At 33.1% G+C, this 20,528-nt stretch overlaps 1 protein-coding gene across 2 annotated transcripts in view; it reads right to left on the reverse strand.

Moving 5' to 3' along the window:
- The window catches only part of IPO8 (importin 8), a 59,930-nt gene that overhangs the window by 20,667 nt on the left and 18,735 nt on the right, over positions 1-20,528 (reverse strand). The window contains exons 6-17 of one of the 2 annotated variants that reach the window (XM_033116689.1): positions 19,964-20,053; positions 18,759-18,853; positions 17,867-17,951; positions 15,486-15,620; positions 13,992-14,091; positions 11,133-11,209; positions 10,727-10,843; positions 10,201-10,290; positions 8,736-8,901; positions 7,555-7,715; positions 6,616-6,741; positions 3,502-3,568 (exon numbers count right to left, since the gene is read on the reverse strand). In XM_033116689.1, coding sequence (XP_032972580.1) covers positions 3,502-3,568; positions 6,616-6,741; positions 7,555-7,715; positions 8,736-8,901; positions 10,201-10,290; positions 10,727-10,843; positions 11,133-11,209; positions 13,992-14,091; positions 15,486-15,620; positions 17,867-17,951; positions 18,759-18,853; positions 19,964-20,053 — 1,309 coding nt within the window. The remainder of the gene's footprint in view (positions 1-3,501; positions 3,569-6,615; positions 6,742-7,554; positions 7,716-8,735; positions 8,902-10,200; positions 10,291-10,726; positions 10,844-11,132; positions 11,210-13,991; positions 14,092-15,485; positions 15,621-17,866; positions 17,952-18,758; positions 18,854-19,963; positions 20,054-20,528) is intronic. The other variant, XM_033116690.1, reaches the window with a different exon arrangement.

A 20,528-nucleotide genomic window follows, 5' to 3' on the forward strand; every position in this document is an offset into this window, starting at 1 on the left:
AGTATTTTGTCAATTTACATAACTTGTAGAAATTGTACAGTATTTTTCAGTTTACCTCAAGACAATTATACCCACCATAAAGCATTATAGAAATGGGGTCTAAAGGGAATGTTCTGGTATTTGAATATATATTTCTTATTACTCTCAGTAAAAAGGAAATTATATCTAAATATACAATCAGAAAACATAAACCTCAACATAAAAATTTCAAATAATTCCTACTATCTCACTGAGCAAAAATATCTAACTTCAAAGATTTTCTTCTTCTCTTATTAAAAAGAACTGGGGCGGGGAGACAGAAAAAAAAACTAAAAGAACTAATATTTGCCTTGGAAACCTGAATTAAGTTTTTTTTTCTGTAACATTACTTAAAACTTAATATATTCAAAAGCTAGTTATACAAATATTTGCCTTCCTGAAAGCAAAATAAGAGGGAAATCACAAATAATGGGAAATAACTGGTTATGTAAGACAATCACTTGGAAAACAACAAATTATCTGAATATAAAATATCTGAAAGTTTTGTTCATCATCACCCCACCTTGGAAGATGAAAAAAGAAGAGCAAATGCCACTTCCCAACAGGAAGCCTAAAGACAGAGGAGGGGCCCAGTATTTCCTCTCACACCCTTGACAGCTACAACACGTGTGTATGACCGGGCCACTCAGATGCTCAAGAAGAGCACTCTGAAGCTTGAGGGAGAAACTAGGAGGATGAAGCTGTTACAGATTATTTTTGGTGACTGTTGGAGTCTGGACCCAGTGCTGACAGAGACAGCACAGGCCTTCTAAGTGGACCACTTCTATGGCAGAATCGGCTGGCTCTAGCCACCACCAGCTTTCCCACTGACTCAGTGAGCTACTATCCTTTCACTAAATTCCATTTATGCTGCAATGGACCACAAGTTACTTCAATTATTCTCAACCAAGAAGACTATCTGTTAGGGTAGGATAGCTTTACTAAGTTTGACTTCCTGTATAAGACCAAGCAGTTAAAGCAGTAATAGTTAAGCCTGCCTTCTAATAATAAAATTACTATAAGTAAATTAGCAAAATGAAAACAGGAAAAAGAGGCAGAAAACGTGGGATAATGAAAAGAGACAGGACCATGGATATAAACATGGTCAGACTGCTGTGGTGAGGATCCTGGAATAACAGATCCAACCCATGGCATCTTCCAGAACAGTATTTTTTATCTGAGATCTTATACTGCCAAATATTGGTTCAAAAAGGGCCTTGAACACTAAATGCATCACAACTAAAAACACAAAAGAAATCATCCATCACTTTGGGACTTGGGATGGGATATTAGAGGGAACAGGCAATTCTACCCAGGGTTTCCTCTTCTGCCCACTCACCCAAGAAATAGGCCCCTTTCCTTTTCTAATTCTGTAACCGCTCAAATCAAATAGCTGGTATAGGCAGATTACAGAAGTTGGGTATAAACTATTTCCTTTTGTCTTACTTCACAGTTTTCCTCCTCAAGATTACTTTAAATTTAAAAGGAGAATTTTCAGTTACAATCTCTTCTACGACTAAGGATGTAAGTCAATATATTCTTTGGAGCTTATCACCTTTCCAATTTTAACATCTTCTCCAATAACAATAATAATTCAAGATCTGAAAAGTACAGATGAGTAATCACAAAATAATTCTTGTCGCTACCTAGAAGGAAAACAAATATTTGTAATTCTAGAACATGTAAGCAATTGAAAGATGAAAAACTTCTCCGCCTTCCTTTTTAAATGCATTTTAAGTATATAACAATTTTTATATCTCTTTTCCTGTGTCTTAGTATAATACTTAAATAACTTCAATACAGTAGTACTCCCTTATCTATAGTTTCAGTTACCTACAGTCAACTGCAGTGTAAAAATATTAAACGGAAAAAAATCCAGATATAAACAACTCATAAGTTTTAAATTACACGTTGTTCTGAGCAGCGTGATGAAATCTCACACCATCCTCGCCTAGGACATGAATCATCCTTTGTCCAGAGTATCCACACTGTATATACTCCCTGCCCCTTACATAGCAGCCCTCTCGATTGGTAGATCAACTATTGCAGTGTCACAGGGCTGATGTTCAAGTAACTCTTATTTTACTTAATAATGGCCCCAAAGCCATTCCCATAACTTTTATTACAATATATTGTTACAACTGTTCTATTTGATTATTGTTGTTGTTAATCTCTTATTGTGCTTAATTTATAAATTAAACTTTATCATAGGCATTCGTGTATAGGATAAAACATAGTATACATAGGGTTCAGTACTATCCGCAGTTTCAGGCATCCACTGGGGGTCTTGAACAATATCCCCTGAGGATAAGGGGGACTACTGCAATATCCTTACTTGTATAATCTTTATGCAAACTGATGCTTTGCTAAAGAATAAAAGTTGACCTTGGGAGCTATAAGGAGTAAAATAAAACAAGACTCCAATAATCTCACATAAATCATTCCATTTACTAGTATAACAATTTCATTAAGAATTCCTTTTGTTTCTATAATAGCAAGGGCTTAAAACTTAGTCACCTAATTTCCTGCAACTACTAGTGACTATTCTTTTCTCGCTACTAGATTATGTTACCTGTTTTGCATGTGCTCTAGTAAGAAAGTAAAGAAAAGCTCTTGTCTCCAAGGATCCTATTAGGAGAAAGCACCTCCAAGTTACTGTTTTACTTGAATGAGAATCACCTGAAATATTCAGTAAAAATGCAGATTCCTGGGCACTGCCTCAGACTAAGAATCAGAATCTCTGGGGTTACCGTCCAGGAATCTTCATTTTAACTAGCTCCTCGGTAATTCTTATGCACACCAAAGTTTGAGATCTACTGCTTTACAGATGTTTGATAGCAATGACTTCAAAAGTAAGGGTATGTACCCTAGGCAGTGTGCAAGATAATCCACTGAGATGGAAGAAGAACGTATTAGGACATTTTTAATCTCATCCTTTTACATTTCTATCTGTCTGCATACGACATACTGCATCTTCCTCAGGCCGAAATGCCTTAGGGCTAGTATCTGCAAAATGCTTGGATACTATGGAAAAGTCGCCTCCTCTACAAACTCCCATCAGTTTATTATACTCAGCATTAGTTACTGATTCTATTCAGAAGTCAGGCACTACAATAGCTACTAGAACAGCAATTAATTCACACTTCTGATCAGCCATATGCCTATCATTTCACATTTTTCAATCCCAGATTAAAATAACCTTGCCTAAACTCATCCCAGTTCCTGGTTTCTAAAAATGTAAAATTTTAAATTCTCTGCCCTTTAAAAATTCTAAGACCAAAAATTCTTAATTGGACATATTAAGTTTCTCTCTAAATGAAGATACAGATGTTAGATAGTATATCCAAAAATTGAAGCGAATGCAATCTTCTTATTCTCAAAATTGTCAATCTTGTTAAATTTAAAGGACTAAAAATGCACTGGAAGTTCATCAATTTTTTTTTTAATTCTCAATTTACCTTTTTACTCAAACGTTAAACTTACCAATTACATGTTTCTGTAAAACAAGATCAATGATCCGTAGACAGATATTCTCTAACTGCTGAGTAACCTAAAGACAAGTTTTAAACATTTAGTTGAAAATTCATCACAATAACCCTTAAGTTAATCTATAAATTTTAACATTATTCCAATAAAAATACCAACAGGACTTTTTTGAGAGAACTTGAGAAGTTACTTCTAAAGTTCATGTGAAAAATCAAACATGCAAGAACACCAGAAAATTCTGCAAAGTAAACCAATGATGGAAATGGGAGTTAAGTCCATAATAAAATTACAAATTAGTCTCTTACCTTCATATTTAATACCAAAATAAATTCTTAATGGATCAAAGATTTCAATGTTAAGACTTAAGACATAAAAAATAGGAGAAAAAAAAGAATTTGTGTATAATCCTGAAGAGGGAAAATGACTCAAAGCCCAGAAAGCAGAAATAAATAGTCACTTAGTTTCAAAAATTTTAAATCTCTGCATAGAGCAGGGGGAAGTCAAAGATAAATGAAAAATTCAGTGAAATATTTTCAAATGGTATCACAGACAAAGATAAAAGTCCCTTCACATGAAATCAAATCAACAGAAAGGCAAAGATTAAGAAAAAGAAATATAAATGGATTTTAAGCTTATAAAAGATGTTCATTCTAATACATAATAAGAGTACAATTCTAAGCACAAGATTAACATTTTTTGCCTATCAGACTGGCAATGATCAAAAAGTGGGAACTTTGCATTGATTTGGTGTAGATTGGTACATATTATGAAGGATAAATTAGCAATATCCTTCAAACTTATACATATACCCTTTGATCCAGCAATTCCATTTAAATGAATTTGCCCTCTAGATATATTATTACATGTGCAAAATGCCATGTAAAAGGCCATTCATTTCAGCAACATTTGTGATTAGTAACAAGCAAATTTCTACTTAAGAAGAGATAGTTAAACTATATCCATTAACAAGGGACTGGTTAAATAAACTTGATATATCATACCAAGTGACATTATGAAACTATTAAAAATATTTAATTTTATTGACTAATATGGAAGGATCACCAAGACATATTAAGTTAAAAATGGCAGACAAAAACTGTATGCTATCATTTTCATCAAATATATGTATACATATACTCACTTTTTGTCTGGATATTATAATAGAAAAACCTCTGAAATGATACAAAAAACCTGGTAAAGGAGTGCTACCTCCTTAAGAGAAGAATCAGATGACTGGGGAGCTGAGTGAGAAGGTGAAATTCCACTAAATATATTTTCACACCTTTGGAATTTTTCAACATGTTTGTACTAAATATTGTTTAAATAAGTAAAAGTTAAAATCCATTATGGGTTACATTTTTCATCTAAGAATCCTATTTCAACTTTCAAGCATATTCTTTTAATATTCAGCTTAAACTATTGTCTTCAAATTCAAATGATCCAAGATTTCCCAGTGTAAAAATGTGTCAATATATTTAAAACCATTAAGCAAAACTGCATATGCCTAAGCATCTGTTTTAAATTTTTAATTGTGCTCTTCACACATTAAGTAATTTTACATGTATTCATACACATGTGATTTTTCCTTTTTAGGAAAAATATTTTCAAAGCTTGCTTTTAACAAGCTAAAATTCAAACTCATAGGACAAGCAATTAGGAGACCAAGATTCTAGTCCTTTGTTTTGCTCTAATTATCTATGACCTTGGTAAAGCCATGTAGCAGAAGGCTATAAGGTTTTTCATCTGTAAATAAGGAAGCTGGGTTTGATTAGTGTGTCTCAATTTTAACCCTTGCCTCCCTTGATAATCACAATAAGTTCGCATCCTCCTTTAACTTTATTTGAAATTCAAAATAAATGTAACATCAAGAATAAAAAAATTAAAACAAAAAGATCAAATGCTGTTTAATCCTCAAAATAATCCTGCTGCTCATTCTACGACTGGTCATCCTCCACACACACACATACTAGAGAAAATTGACTATGTGATTTCTCTTCAAATTTAAAATACAAGTTCTATGCATAAGGTGAAAGAATTATCCTTAAGTATTCTTGCTGTAATTTAATTTGGAACATCTCACTGTTTCCAAGAGGCCCATACAGTTTCAACATGGGTACAAAACTAAAATAATGAATACAGAAATTAAAATTCACATTAAGGCTTTTTGGTGAAAGAAGGTCTGCCCAGGAGAAGAATATCAAACTGTGTTTAGGAATCTGGTAATCTTCCACTGGTGTGTGATAAACACAGGAAAAATCAAGAGCCACAGGGTTTAACAATGCTATTTAAAGAACCGGCACCTGCTTCCTAAGTCCTCACTGTATAAGACAAGAGCTGCGATCACTGCCAAACGAGTCAACTTGAGCTAATAGAAGTAACGAACACAAATCTAATTTGAGTTAAGGAAAGGCTATGTGATACTTGGGAAGGAGAGCAGCAGGTTTTAAATGGGGATAAACTGATATATTATCAGAATAATTTGACTGCAAACTCAAAATTCTGTGACCATGAACAAGTCTCTTGATATTCTACTGGAACCTTGTTTTTCACTTCTGCCAAAAGATACTACTATTACCTGCTCTATCTATGTCATGGTGACTTAGGTAAGATTCTGTCAGCTAATGAATGTGAAAGCACCTGATGATTGTCTAAACAAATTCTTATCCCGCACTGGTCTGGAATTCAGTTTAGGCACGATGATGTTTTAAGCTCTTCTTCTCTTCCGTTCTCATAATATTTGTTGCATCAGAATTTTGTTCTATGCTTTAATATTTGCCACTGTGACTAAATGGCTATCACTCTCTACCAAGAAGACTAAACTATATGGGTTCCAGAAGGCAGAACTCATGTCTTACTCAATTTGGTATTCCCCAAAAACCTAGCCTGGCACACCGCAGATGTGCTCAACTGAACTCAGATACACTATATACTTTACAACCACATATACTATTTCCCTGCAGTCATTTTAATATGTGTCTTTAAAATTTGAAGATAATTTTCTAAATCTAGCAACATAACTAAGTAGCAATTTAAAAGTCAAGACTTTACAATTTATGCCCATTCTTCATATAATTTTAATGTTACTATAATGACAAAATAAAGAAATCCCACCTCTTTATGATCTTCTACAACTGTCAAGATAGTATCAATGGTATGTAAAATTCCCATAGCCATTACTGTTTTGTCTTCGACTTCTTCATATTCATCACTTTGAAGAACTTTACCAAATATCTCAGCCTACGAAAATAACAAAAACATATTTAACAAGTAGTACTGTTATATCCACCCCTCACTATTTAAGTTAACAAAAGGACTGTATCACACATGTAAATATCAGCATTGCTCAAACTTGAAGTTATGCACATTGTCGAGTGAATCAATGCTAGAACCTGTTATGTTTTAAATACCAGTATAGCTATTTTTTGCCTCATCTAGTCACTGGAGTGGAATGTACATTAGCTATTAAAATCAGATAACTAATATTTAAATTCTGTTTGTCATTAAACAAATAAATCCAAAATCTAGGAAAACTGAAATCTAGTAATATACTCAATTGAAAAATTGGATAGTAGGTTTAGAAGACAAAGTTAAGAAATCACTTAGAAAATGAAACAAAAAGAACAGATAAGGAAGACAGGAGAGAAAAGGTAAGGAAATTAGAAACTCTATCCTGCCCAATATTCCACATCACAACTATAGAATAGAGAAAATGCTAGGGAGAAATTCATCAAAGAAGTACCACAAGAAATTGCCCAAAAATGAAGAAAACGAGTTTCAAGATTCAAAGCTCAGAAAGTGAAAATTTAGAAGCTTCACATTAAGACCCATCATTATAAAATTGCAGAATATTACAGATGAAAAGAACCCTAAATGTTGCTAGATTTAAATCTAACTATAAAAATTAACAACTGTCAAAATTATAAGAGCACACACCTTTTTACATTAACATTACAGTGACCTATAAAACTGAATTCCAAATTTTGGAGTTCAATTTATTTAGATTATTCAAGGCCTTTATACCCAACTAACATAACACTGCCCCAGTCTTACCAAGTGTTGGGTCATATCAACAGCAATTGAGGCTACTTCTTGACTGTATTCACATATCATCTTCTGGATAACATTAGTTACGTCATCATTTTCTGTCTCTCTAACAATGTGTAACAGCTCCTGCATAATAGGCCTCACATGCGGCTTCATATATTCTTTAGCTAATGTAATAAAACAAACAAAATAAGGTAAAAAAAATTAGCCATTCACAAGTGGTGAAAAGAATTAACTTAGTCACAAGGTAAAGTGATACAGGGTAACAGGTTCTAGATAGATACTTGCTCTGTGGTGAACACGTTACAAAGCTGTGCTAAAATAATCACCAATATTTCAATTTCCCCCTGAATAATATAAGGATAATCAGTCCTGCACAGGAAAGAACTGTCCAGCCCAAAATGTCCAGCCAAAACAACCCCCACTGAGAAATTCCAATTACACATATGCTCTGTTGCTGACATGACTTATAGAATATGATACCAGGATACAAGCATAAAAGATCATGTACATAAAGCTATGCCCAATACTATGGCGCCCATTCCTTACCCCACCCCATCTCTATTCACCATCCTCCCCCCACATTCTTATACAATATTCAGACCTCCATTCAAACATTGTTGAATAGAGGTAAACTTGGTTCACGTTTACTTTCAAAGGTTTATTTGAACTTTGAACAGAATATTCTTCTAAAAAAACTAGTGATATACCTGTGTTATCACTCACTAGAAATACTACTTGCTACTTTCAGAACTAGCAGAATCACAGCATCTTAGAGTTGAAAGGAACCTTGAAGTCATCTAGTCCCACCCACCCTAAATTTAAATGTACAGAAATCCAAGCCTTGGCAGATCATGTGCCTTGCCCAGATTTACATGGGAAATTAGGAGTGCAATCAAAACTAGACACCAGGTCTCTTGATTCCCAGTCTGCCCTAGTGCCCAACAATTATCAACCTGTTTTCTAATCTAAAACATTTATGCAAACCACAGTCAAAAGTAACTCCTCTAAAGGGCAAGAACAAACTCCTATAAAATTCTGAGGGAGCAAAAGCTCAGAAATCCAAACTCTAAAACTTCAGACTTAGAGAATCATCCTTATTTGGGGAGGAAATTAACAAAACTATTTGAGAAGATCATGTCAATAAATAAACAAACAAATCTTCTAAAAGGTATTTTTGACTTTACCTTGTGTCTGGTTAGAAATTAATGACTGAAGGGCAAGGGCAGCTTCAACTTTGACAGGCATCTCCTTATCTTCAATCAGGCTCTTCTTTGCTAGTTCAACTGCATTTCTTAGATTGAGCTCATTATGAAACTTCAAAGAACTAAATGCATGAAGCACCCAACAGGACTATAAGAAGAAAGCAAGTAGGAAACTATTAGGATTATGGCATTCTGTAATAAAGTCGTGCACACAAGAACTTCTCATTAAGAGAAATACCATTAATTCTACCCAGTACTATTTGTTTTTGGAAGTAGCATATTAACTGTAGATGCTAACTTATGGATTTCCCAGTCTTTTTATTAAAATACAGTTCTATTACTTCTAAATTACCTATCTACGATAGTATTTTTCACAGGAAAAAGAAAACAGAGCCAAGTTTAAGTGTCTCTTAAAAAATAAGGCCTGTTTACACTTTCAGTAAATATTATGATTCACAACTAATTTATTATTTATATGTAAAACGCTACTACAAAGCAATGTTTGACATTCATTTGCTGGCCTTTACCAGCAAACAAATGAAGTATTATTTTCCCTTACACTAACTGGCCTAGCAAACTTCCTTTTTTTCAGTCATAAGGTATGAAGAAGTTTAAATCCTGTAATAGATTACCAAATTTTAAACTATTAGACCACAGAATCATATTATTACTTTTTAAAATTCTGTAAGTACATAAAACACAATCAACAATAATTCATTTGCATTACCACAAACTTTCAGCAAGAGAATACAATTCACACAGCCTGCCAAGGATAGCAGCCTACCTATGAGCAGTTCTGTGCCCTCAGCACCTCTCATCTACATTTGCCCAAATATTTCTCCGGTGACGATTTCTGTTTGTAAAATGCTTCGAGTGTATAAGGCATTTTTAATATATGTTGATTTTAGCAAGACATTTTTTTGTGTGTTGACATAGTTATAAAGATACATACTAGGCTCTCGAATTAAAGGTCTATTTTTATTTCTCCACACTGATTCCAGAAGCAATGTACACTTAGAGCACAAATAAGTTTACATGGCTTATTTTCTCCATTTTACTAAGGCCTATGTACCTAATATACTAGAAATCATAATCGAGTTTTTAGCCAAACTAGAATTTCATGCCGTTTTTGGACTCTGAAAATTAATCAGTTTATGAACTGAGATCGTATCATTGCCGTAACAGCATCCCCTGCACGGCATGTTTTACATATGGAACAAGTGAGGCTAGGGTGAAAAATGAAACCAGCTGGAATTAAAATCCATAAATCCCTTTACTTACTAGTCCGCTCTTTATTCAGCTTATTCTTTATTTAGAATGACCATAGGGACATTCTAATTGACTTCATTTCAGCCAGTATATGTCAATTTATCCAGAAACACTTAATTCAATAATGACCTTACAAATGAAGATTTTAAGATACATAATGGAAACATGGAAAACTTACTCTAGCTCGAAGATATCCCAGGTTAGATAATAATAATGGAAATACATGATTCTGCAGTAACAACTCCATTTGGTCCTTGAATAAACTTTTCTGTTAGAAAATAGAAATTAAATTTCAATTTAATGTCTTTATCATATATAAAAATCACATCCTAATAAAATATATTATGGTTTATACTTCCTTCTATTTACAATTTTGTAAAATTACTTGACCTACATATTGCATGTTTTAAAACAAGTCAGAAATAGTACCTTAAATATAATTTGATATACTGATTGATTTTTGTTGAAATAGTCACTTAATATTCCTTTCTTATGCAGCAACAGTTTCATACTGAAAAACTGTCAAATTTTTATTTGTCAAATGTTCATTTTAACTAAAGAAACAGGTGGCAGAAAAAAGGATATTTACAGTCAACTCAATTACGCAGAAGCAGTCTCTAGCTTTAAATTACCCATAACTTTCATATTCTCTCATTTGCCTGTGCTTCACAGTTTTAAGTAAATTAAATTTTCAGTAGCTTAACCTTCAGTAAAATATCAGCTAGGGACCCAATCACATGCAGGGCTCCATCTTTCTTCCTAGGATCAAAGCTCGGGTCTGTTAGGATTTGATAACAGAATGCCATCATTTTGGGCAATACCTAAAGAAATAGAAAAATCCATTTTAGTCTAGATTAGCTTTCATTGACTTACTATAGTATTAAATATGATGCACAAATTTTCAAAATTAAAGCCATTTTACTGTGTTTTACCAAGCAATTATAATTAACAAAAGAAAACAACCATTTTCCCTTATTAGGACAGAAAAATATTCTTGAAGTGACAGATTATAGCTAATAATACAATTTTTCAAATACTAGGGTTATATTACAGTGTCAAATCAACACAGGCCACTTTTCAGTTTTGGATTTAAAAAGAATAACTATATACCTCTTTTCTTTTCTTTGCAGCAGTATATAAGAGAGTCTGGGCTGCTGTGGTAGGAGAAGCATAATCTTCAAAAATATCTAAGATTTTAAAAGGTTAAACCATGTTAGTAAAAATGCAATTACTTACTATAGATTTTAAACCTGATTAGTTACTATTCCAAAACCAAGAAATAAAAAAGTCTACATATGACACTGGTTTACAGCATAAAAAAGCTAAGGATGTATCAGTGCTTTCATGCACAAAAGTATTTATCAAACTCTATAGGCTGTCCCTTTAAACAATCATATTAAAGGAAACAATACATTGTAGGCATATCTTTTGTCTGAGGACAAGAAAAGTGCTTTATCTCTATCAAAAAACAACAAAAATGTATTTAGTGCTTGCTATGTGCTAGGCACTGTTCTAGGCTCTGGGGGACACAAAGATCAAACAATAAGGTTCTCATGGAGCTTAAGAGGTGAGAGAAAGAAACATTACACACACACATACACACACACACACTCACACACACACACACACACAATAGGTCTGGCTAAGAACAAATGTACAACAGGGTACAGAGAAAGAGAGAGTGTGAGGTGCTAGTTTAAACAGGGTATCAGGAAAGCCTCTCCAATTTTCCATGAAGGTAAGTAATACTTAGGCAGAAACTGAATGAATCAGGGAGAAATCTCTACATGGAAATCTAAAGATAAAGCTCTCTAAGCAGAGGAACCAGGAAGTGTAAAAGTCTTAAGGGACTACTAGGACAGCATTTGGCTCTGTCAACAGGTAGGTTTAGCAGGTACTCAATGGGTATTTGTTGCAAATACACCTATTTAAAACATGTCACTTAACTACATGAACATTTTCATATTTCAGAACAGGCAGTTTTATACAAGACTATGAAAACTTGAGAAGTATCTGATATGTCCATATTTAAATATAAAACTAAAACAAAACCTAAGTCTTTGCCTGAAAATATAAAATGCAAACATTGTAATACTAATAACTAACATTTTGTGAGTACTTACTCTGTACCAGGCACTATACGAAGATTTTACAAGCATGTGGTATTGTATGCTAAGCAGTGAAAGCAGTTACTTATGTGCATTATCCCACCTTATCCATCCAGCACTATTACCATTGCCCATTTTATAGCTGAAAACATTGCATCTCAGAGAAGTTATATAATTTGTCCACAGTCACACGAGTAAGCAACAAGCCAGCGTTCAGTCTGCCTTAACATCAAAGCTCTTGTACTTTTTACCAAATCTAAGTACAAGTAAAAAGCTCTTGTACTTTTCACCAAATCTAAAAACTTTATTATTAACATCAGTCAATACATTTAGATAGGAAGGGTTTGTTCATACAAATAATTGCAAGTGACAAAAACATAAAAAGAAAAGTACTGCCATAATTGTTCTTCCCTGTAGTTATCCAAAAGTAAAACATACGTATCAAACAATAGTCACTGTACTCTAGTCCAGAGAAGGAAGTGGTTAAGGAAAAAGTACTTCGGCTAGTCTTGAGTTATCCATATTCTCTTTTAATCAATAAAATGTAAATTCTGCCAATCAACACTCACAGCTCTTAATTATTTTATTTCTAAAAACCGGGACACTATCTTACTTGATATGAAGAATAAGAGAAATAATGGTAGTTTTCTGAAAGCTAAACAAATACTGTGCACATTACAAAGAACACAGGTATTAGAAAAAAACCTAAATATTAAAAGAATGCCTTGAAAAAGACAGAAGATTGGCTAACCATTCTGCTCCTAGGAAAGCAAAAGGACTAGTAAGAGGAAATAATAAATCATGCCCAGGTGTAACGATTTTCAAAAGGAAACTGTAGAATGGAGGGATAAAGCAAATGGTAAACGTTGTTTCTCATTCATTTGCTTTTCCGGTACTTTGTCTCCAAGAGAAGAGACACTTCCTCACTTCCTGAATCAAATAATACTAAACACAAAGAACTGTAAAAACAACATAGTCCAATAATCTAGCATCTATACCAGCAGGTTTAACTCAAGTAGCCAGAGACACCTGGCCCAACAAGGAAAAAGCACTGTTACGACAGCACCTTCAGCATGCCTTGGACAGTGCTAGTTTTATCAGTTATTTATTTCAACGCTTATTGAAGACTAAAGCCAAACACTAGTAGAAGAATGTAGAGGTGTAGAAGGGATGGAGAATGCAAAATAAAACAAATAAGTAAGATAAAGCCCCTGACCTCAGAAAGCTCTAAGTTGTAGGAGAAAAAGAGGTGCACACATAACATTTTGCTGTGTTAAGTGCCTGAGTATTCCCTGAAGCAATTGATTCAAACCGGGGCTAAATGGGAATGAACTCTGGCAATCTACATAATTCAATAGCTTCCAGGAAAATCTAAGCTAAAAGGACCCCCAGAGAACTGAGCCACACAGTGGGGCCATTGCAGGTAATCTCATTCCTTTGTGGAATACTTAATCTCTAGGATAAGGAGGAAAACTAAATTGAGGTGCTCCTAAAATATGCAGAAATCCAAGGGTCTCCTAGACTGAGCACAACCCAATCTACGAATGGGTATCCCAAAAGGCACAGAAAAGGGCCAGCGTCATAACTCTTTTCAGATGGAAAAAGTTAACAGATGGCTCCATGACTGCTTCACCATACACCCACAAGAGGAATGAACAAAGCGGCTTTCCATCTCCCACACCCAAAGGTCTCAAGTCCATTGGTTCAAAAGAACATCAAACTCCACTGAGTTTCAGAGTTTATCATGCAAAGTAGAACTCTGGGAATTTAACAAAGTAATAAAATCTGCTTAAAAATATGAATTTAGTTCTATTACTTTACATATCCAGGAACTGATGAGGAATAAAATCATCTTGATTACCAAATTTCATCCTTATATATTCATATGGATCTTCTTGCCACAGCTCTTCATCCTCATCTTTATAACACATCACAGAAAAAATCACATCTTCAGAGATGTTCTAAGAAGGGAAAAAAACAAAACAACAAACGGGTATCGTCTTCAAATTTGGGAAATACTAATGATGTATTTACTGACAGCTTTTGTGACATTAGTTTTCCAAACTGCTATATTAATCTTTGTGTTCAGCTTGCATTGGCTAAGGTGAAAGCAGGAAAGCAAGAGCCTACGGTGAGGGCAGGGAGAGGGTGAGGGAAATCTATTAAACCATAAGATTGTTTTTAAATAACAATTGATAAAAGATATAGAGAAAGAGTTAAATGTAAATGCTATTCTTTGAAGCAACAGCAGGGATAATCAAGTTTTAGTGACAAATCAATATTAAACATACCTTGATTCTTTAAGGAAGAGAAATAAATATCAAACCAAGGTTACATTTACTATTATATTTCTTATTGTGAACATTTTTATATTTCCGTTTTGGTCCTAAATGTCAACATATCAACAATATTCAAATTTTCTTTTCTTCTTCCATTTTCAAAAACCTAATTTCTTACTCTACAAATGCAAGTTTCAGGGGGAAAAGAAAAATCTACATCTAATAGCCTCTATATACACTGCTCCTAATGCTCTGCTAAGACCTTCTGTGCTCTAACAATTACATAAGTAAGAACAGGATCATCTCTTAAATAAATTAAATATTTCTAGGAGAAAAAAGGATTGGCGTTTTCTTATTGGTACATTACAGCCATGTAAAAATAAGGCCAAAGGCACCAACTAGAAGGGAAAATGCTATCACAATTTCATTTACAGGAACACAGTAAGTAAATCAGTGTCTTTATAAACTGCAAATAAATGATCCCTATTTTATCCAAGAGATTAGGTAAATATTAAGATAGCCACAGAAAACAATGCAAAAGATACTATATTTGTAAGACCTATAATAAGAAAACACTAAACAAATTTTATCCTGGACACCAAAGACAAAGAAAAAGAATTTATTTTCCTTTTTAGATAGCATTTTAGATTAGAAAATTTAAGAATTTAGTTTAAAAGCAAAAAAAAATTTACAGTTTAAGAGCAATACCATCTTTGAATTACCCAAATTATCTGAATGAAAATAAAAAATTATTTATTAATGGTTCATAATTTTTCATTCTCATTTGTTCTTTAACAACCTTTTATTTCTGAATTCTACCTTCGAATAAACAATTAAGCAAGATCAACTGAATCCAAGTCTTCCAACTCATAAAACTTGAAGTTCTCACTCTTCTCACATATTTAAATTTCCAAGCCCTTCGTATCAGATACAAGACTGCACATATTTAAAATTAATAATGGAAATGGAAATAAAAATATACTTAATATAAAATATGGAATTAGTAACATTTACTTTGCCTGGAAAACCTAATTTAACCAGAGCATAACTTTGGAAAACTGCTCCCTGACACTAACCTGTATGTGTGGCTTCATCTGCTTCCACGTTACAGAATGAACAATTCCTTGGTTGAGATAGTTGAATGCTTGCTGAAGAACACGGGGGGCTACATACTCTTTCTGTCTATATTGGTCTAAAATTTTTAGCAGTACCTATAGGAAAATAGAAAGAGAAAATATAGGAGAACATGAACAATTTTAAGGTGAAAAGGAGGGGCACTTTAGGCATATAAAACCCAGATCCATAAAGACAAAGACTAACAGATTTTTAGGGAAATCAATGTTTTGTGAGAACGCTCATGGCAAGATTTAATTATTAGATAGGTCCATCTGATATTGAACTGAAGACTGTCTCACTATAATTTCAAGTCATTTCCTACTTCTAACCTGTAGAACTCAGAGTAAGTCTACACTAATTCTACATACTAGCTCTTCAAATAAATTAAGACTGCTGTTAAAAAATAATAACAACAACAGACTTGGATAAATGAACACTGAAAACAAGCAACAGATATCACAAACAGATTTTAATATTTGATAACATGGTGCATTTCACATTGAAAGAGAAACAGTAAGTGATCCAAAAAGTAGTATTCTGACAACTAATTAGCCATCTGAAAAAAAAAAAAAGAAGTTGGTTCGCTAACTAAACATCATACCAAAAGAAATTCCAGAAGGGACATATTTCAATAACAATAACAAAAAAGAAAGCATGAAATTCCTAGAAGAAAACCTGGAAGAATTTTATTTTATAATCTTAGACTACAGAAAGTCTTTGTAAACATAACACAAAACGGAGAAGTTATTTTTTTTAATTGATTGGAAAAAAAGATTGTTTATAAGGAGAGAACCATGCCCGAAGAAGCCATGATTGTCCCCAGGGCCTTCAGTCAGAGGTGGCACTACAACAAAGGCCCAGTCTTGTAATTCCTCATCTCCAGAGCTCTTCACTACAACAAGCTTATAACTGAACTGCTGAATAAATAAAAAGAGTTCTTTCAAAACATGTACTGAATTTGTAAATTCAGAACGTAAATTCAGTTCAAGTTACGTAAAATTCAGGTTTATAAAGTGGTCAGAAGTCCTACCCTCACCTAGACGCCCTTCTGCAATGCAGGGTAAAAATGGATGCTATTGAACACGATTCTTCCTAATACAGTTGGGGCTCATACAAAGTGGTGGGAGATGAGATATAAGACTAAATAAAAGAAAAGTGTTTGAAAAGAAAGCTATTTTTAAACACTAGGAATATATATCTTAAATAACCAAGGTACAAAGTTTATGACATGGATGCGATGGTATGAAATTCACGGACACTGGAAAAACTCTACTGAACACATTTCAAGAAGGCATCAACTTTAGGATGTTTAATGGGTTTAACAGCAGTGGAAAGAGCAGAAGACAATGCTGACCATCTTCCTGATTATGTTAATATCCATAGTGAATTGCTGGACATATAATTTTATTCATTACTCACTACTTTTTCCTACAGACTGCCTCACAGGCCAACAAAATAATTTGTGAGAAAATTACAGCCATAGCTTTCCTGAACTGTTGCAAGGTACTTTTTAGAAATGATAATCCATAAAATGATAGTAAACAAAATGATAATCTATGAAAGGAAGTATTCTAAGACTACAGGTTTGAAGTATTTAACTATATCACTGACAATGAAGAAGACTAATCTGCATAATATTATAAAAATCTAGAAACACCCTCTCTATCATTAAAGCCTTGTACTATGATTGATCTTTGCTTCTTCAATATGGTCCTAACACAGAGGGTGCTCAATAGCAAATTTTATTTGCTGAAATATAAACATGATTCAAATGGCAACACACACCAACCAATCTTCATGCCCAAGTTTTTAAATATTAATATCAACCTAGATTATTTCTCAAGAACTCCTAATTTCCACTGTATAGAATGGTTCCAAACTTCCGCAAAAAATGTTTAAGTTCTCAGCTGGAGGTCTTAACTTCTGAGCTCAACTCCTTTGGAAATAGATCGATATGTATTCTATAATCCTTCTGACATAAAAAGACTGGAACAAAGAGGTGAGGCTCAAAGAGTTTCTTATTCTCTAATAAGAAACTCATAAGAGATCATAGAGTTAATAAAAGAACCCAGTTTAATACTGGTGATTGCTATACCAGTGTCAAAAATCTTAAAAGGTTTGATTGAATCCGGCCTCTAGGAGTCTGGAAAGTCACTTCTTGTGGTAGCTGCCCTAGGCCACTTGGTTCTAAAACTGATCGCACTATATTAGATTCCCAGAACTGCTCTATAAATACATATCGTATTAATATGTTTGCAACCTATGTTTAAATGGATAGAAATGACTTAACTACTGTCAGTAGTAACTGTCTTTCTATGTGAAAAGCATAAAAGTTTATTACCTGCTGAATTCCTACTGCATAGGTTTTCAAAAAGAATTCAGAAAATTCAAAGTATTCTTTTGTGACATTTCCTGGGCTTCCATATCTTAAAATACAAAGAAAAAAGTGTTCAAATACCAAGAATTTTAAAAACAAGCATGTCCACAAGTTTAAATACAGTGCCTTGTTGAAAACTTTCCTCTTTTTTCACAAATTCCATAATGAAATCATGATGAGCTGTATTTAGATTCTGGGTCATAGTTAAAATTTCAGAGAGGCTTCCACCTACTTAGTCAAGAGCTCAAAAAGGACAAATATTACAAATAAAACTGTTTTATCTGATATATATATTTCTTTAATAAATGCTTCTATAAGTAAATTTGAATGGCCGAGCTCCTTCTTGTACAATTCCTGGATATTTCCAATGAGTTTAACAATGTCACTTCTCCATTCTTTTTACAAAAGAATAGAACAATTCAGAGAAGACCGACCACCTCATTATGATCTCAAAGTCAATGATCACAGTTAGGCCTACTTTAAAACAAATAGAGGGTGACTTTTTGCCCTCTATGGCTCTAAAGACAAATAATCACATACTATGGCACATCAAGGGATCTAGCATGTTTCCCCAAAAATAAGACCTAGCCGGACCATAAGCTCTAATGCCTCTTTTGGAGCAAAAATTAATATAAGACCCAGTCTTATTTTAAAATACGACCAGGTATAATATAATGCCGGGTATAATATAATATAACATAATACCGGGTCTTATATAATAATTTTTGCTCCAAAAGACGCATTAGAGCTGATGGTCCGGCTAGGTCTTATTTTCGGGGAAACACAGTATCCAATTTTATTATATCCCATACTGAGATACTGACCATCAGATTGTAAATCTAATAAACAGAATTACCGTTCAAAAAGACGAGCTACAATATGTAGTGCCCACTTCTTACACTTCCACCAGACTAATTCTGGTCTATCATCCTCATCAATTTGCAGGGTCTCCTAAAAGGACAAAAACACCCAGATTAAATTTCTCCATAATAAAAGGATTTATGTGAATGACAAAGGCAGAATAAATCATCATCTAGATTAAGTGATATTAACTGTGAATTTAGATTGCCACACAGATGTAAATTCCCTCTTATAGAGTGGTAGGTAGGAATTAAATAAGCAAAGCAAATTTCAATTAACCAATGTTGTTGTTTACATTTACCTCCTAACTTCAAAAGGCCCAAATAAGTAGAAAACAAAAACAAAATATCATGTCATTTGAAGAAACTCTGGCCTGACAGAAAGGTTCTATATCTTGATCTGCTTGATAGTAACACAAGTGTATGTTTGTCAAAATTCACTGAATTGTTCACTAAGTTCTGTGCATTTATGTAAATAAATTAAACTTTAATGTAATTTGTCCCAAGAAATGAATAAAAGAAAAAAATACTGCACATTTGAAGACAAGTTTAAATTTTAAAACATTTGATATTTTTAATTTAGTTAATTTGGTTCGTTATTTCAGTTAATTTGATAGGTGAAATAAACCATTGTTATTGCAGATAAAAATGATTCACCATTTTCCCCCTATCAAACTGGCAAACAGAATTTTATATAAGAGATATTCTCAGTCACTGCTTATTAAAGTACAAGCCAGGGCAATGTTTCTGGAGAGCACTTTTGCAAGATCTGCCAAATCCTTAAATACTTCTAGAAGTCTATCCAAGGAAAATAATGATGTGTGTACATAAAAATTTTACTACATCCTTATAGCTAAAACACTAAAAAAACTAAACCTAAACATCCAGCAAATGAAGCAACCAACAGAAATGATATTCATAATTATAAAAAAGTATACCATTTTTATAAATAAAGTATATAGACACAGAGAAAAAAAGGCTAGAGGAATAAATACCAATTTTTAAAAATGCTTTTTATCATTTTTAGGATTAAATATAGTTATTATTTTATTAGTTTTACTTATCTGAACTTTCTAAAAATAATTACATATTATTTTTATTATAATTGTAATTTTCTTTCCAAATAGGCTAATAAATCAGTCTACCACAAATATTCTAAACCCAATCCCAATTTTTCTTAGGAACAGAAGCCGTTTCTTACAGGAGGAACTGTCCTGTCAATAATAGTTCGAAAGATCTCCATCCATGCTGTCATGGTTTGGTTATTCACCAGTTGAAGAGGCAATGCATACTGAAAACAAAAGAATAACATCATCAAACAGTAATTCCTCTCCTCCAAGAAAATCAGCAATTTCATCTATATTAGAAGGTTGAACTATATAAAATGGCTCACATTTGACTATGAAATAATAATTTCATATGGTTCAAAATTTAATTTAAAATAGATCTATAAAGCATGTAAATTAAATTTTTAAAATATAGAAGTATATATGCTATGACTTGTTTCTCTGGGCTACTTTTTAAAATGAAAAAGTATTTTTAATACAGTTAAGGTCTCACTTATTCAGCATGAAATTTTAGATAAGTGGTTTTTACCATTTACCCTTTGGTCAAACTTTTCATTTTAACTACTTCTCCCCCCCCCAGCTTTATTGAGATAGTTGACGTATAATATTGTGTAAATTTAAGGTACACAATGTGATGATTTGATACGTGTATAGACTGTGAAATTAGTACCACAATAAGATAATACTTCTATCACCTCT

The sequence above is a fragment of the Rhinolophus ferrumequinum genome, chromosome 10 (assembly GCF_004115265.2).
Source record: "Rhinolophus ferrumequinum isolate MPI-CBG mRhiFer1 chromosome 10, mRhiFer1_v1.p, whole genome shotgun sequence".
Lineage (NCBI taxonomy): Eukaryota > Metazoa > Chordata > Mammalia > Chiroptera > Rhinolophidae > Rhinolophus > Rhinolophus ferrumequinum.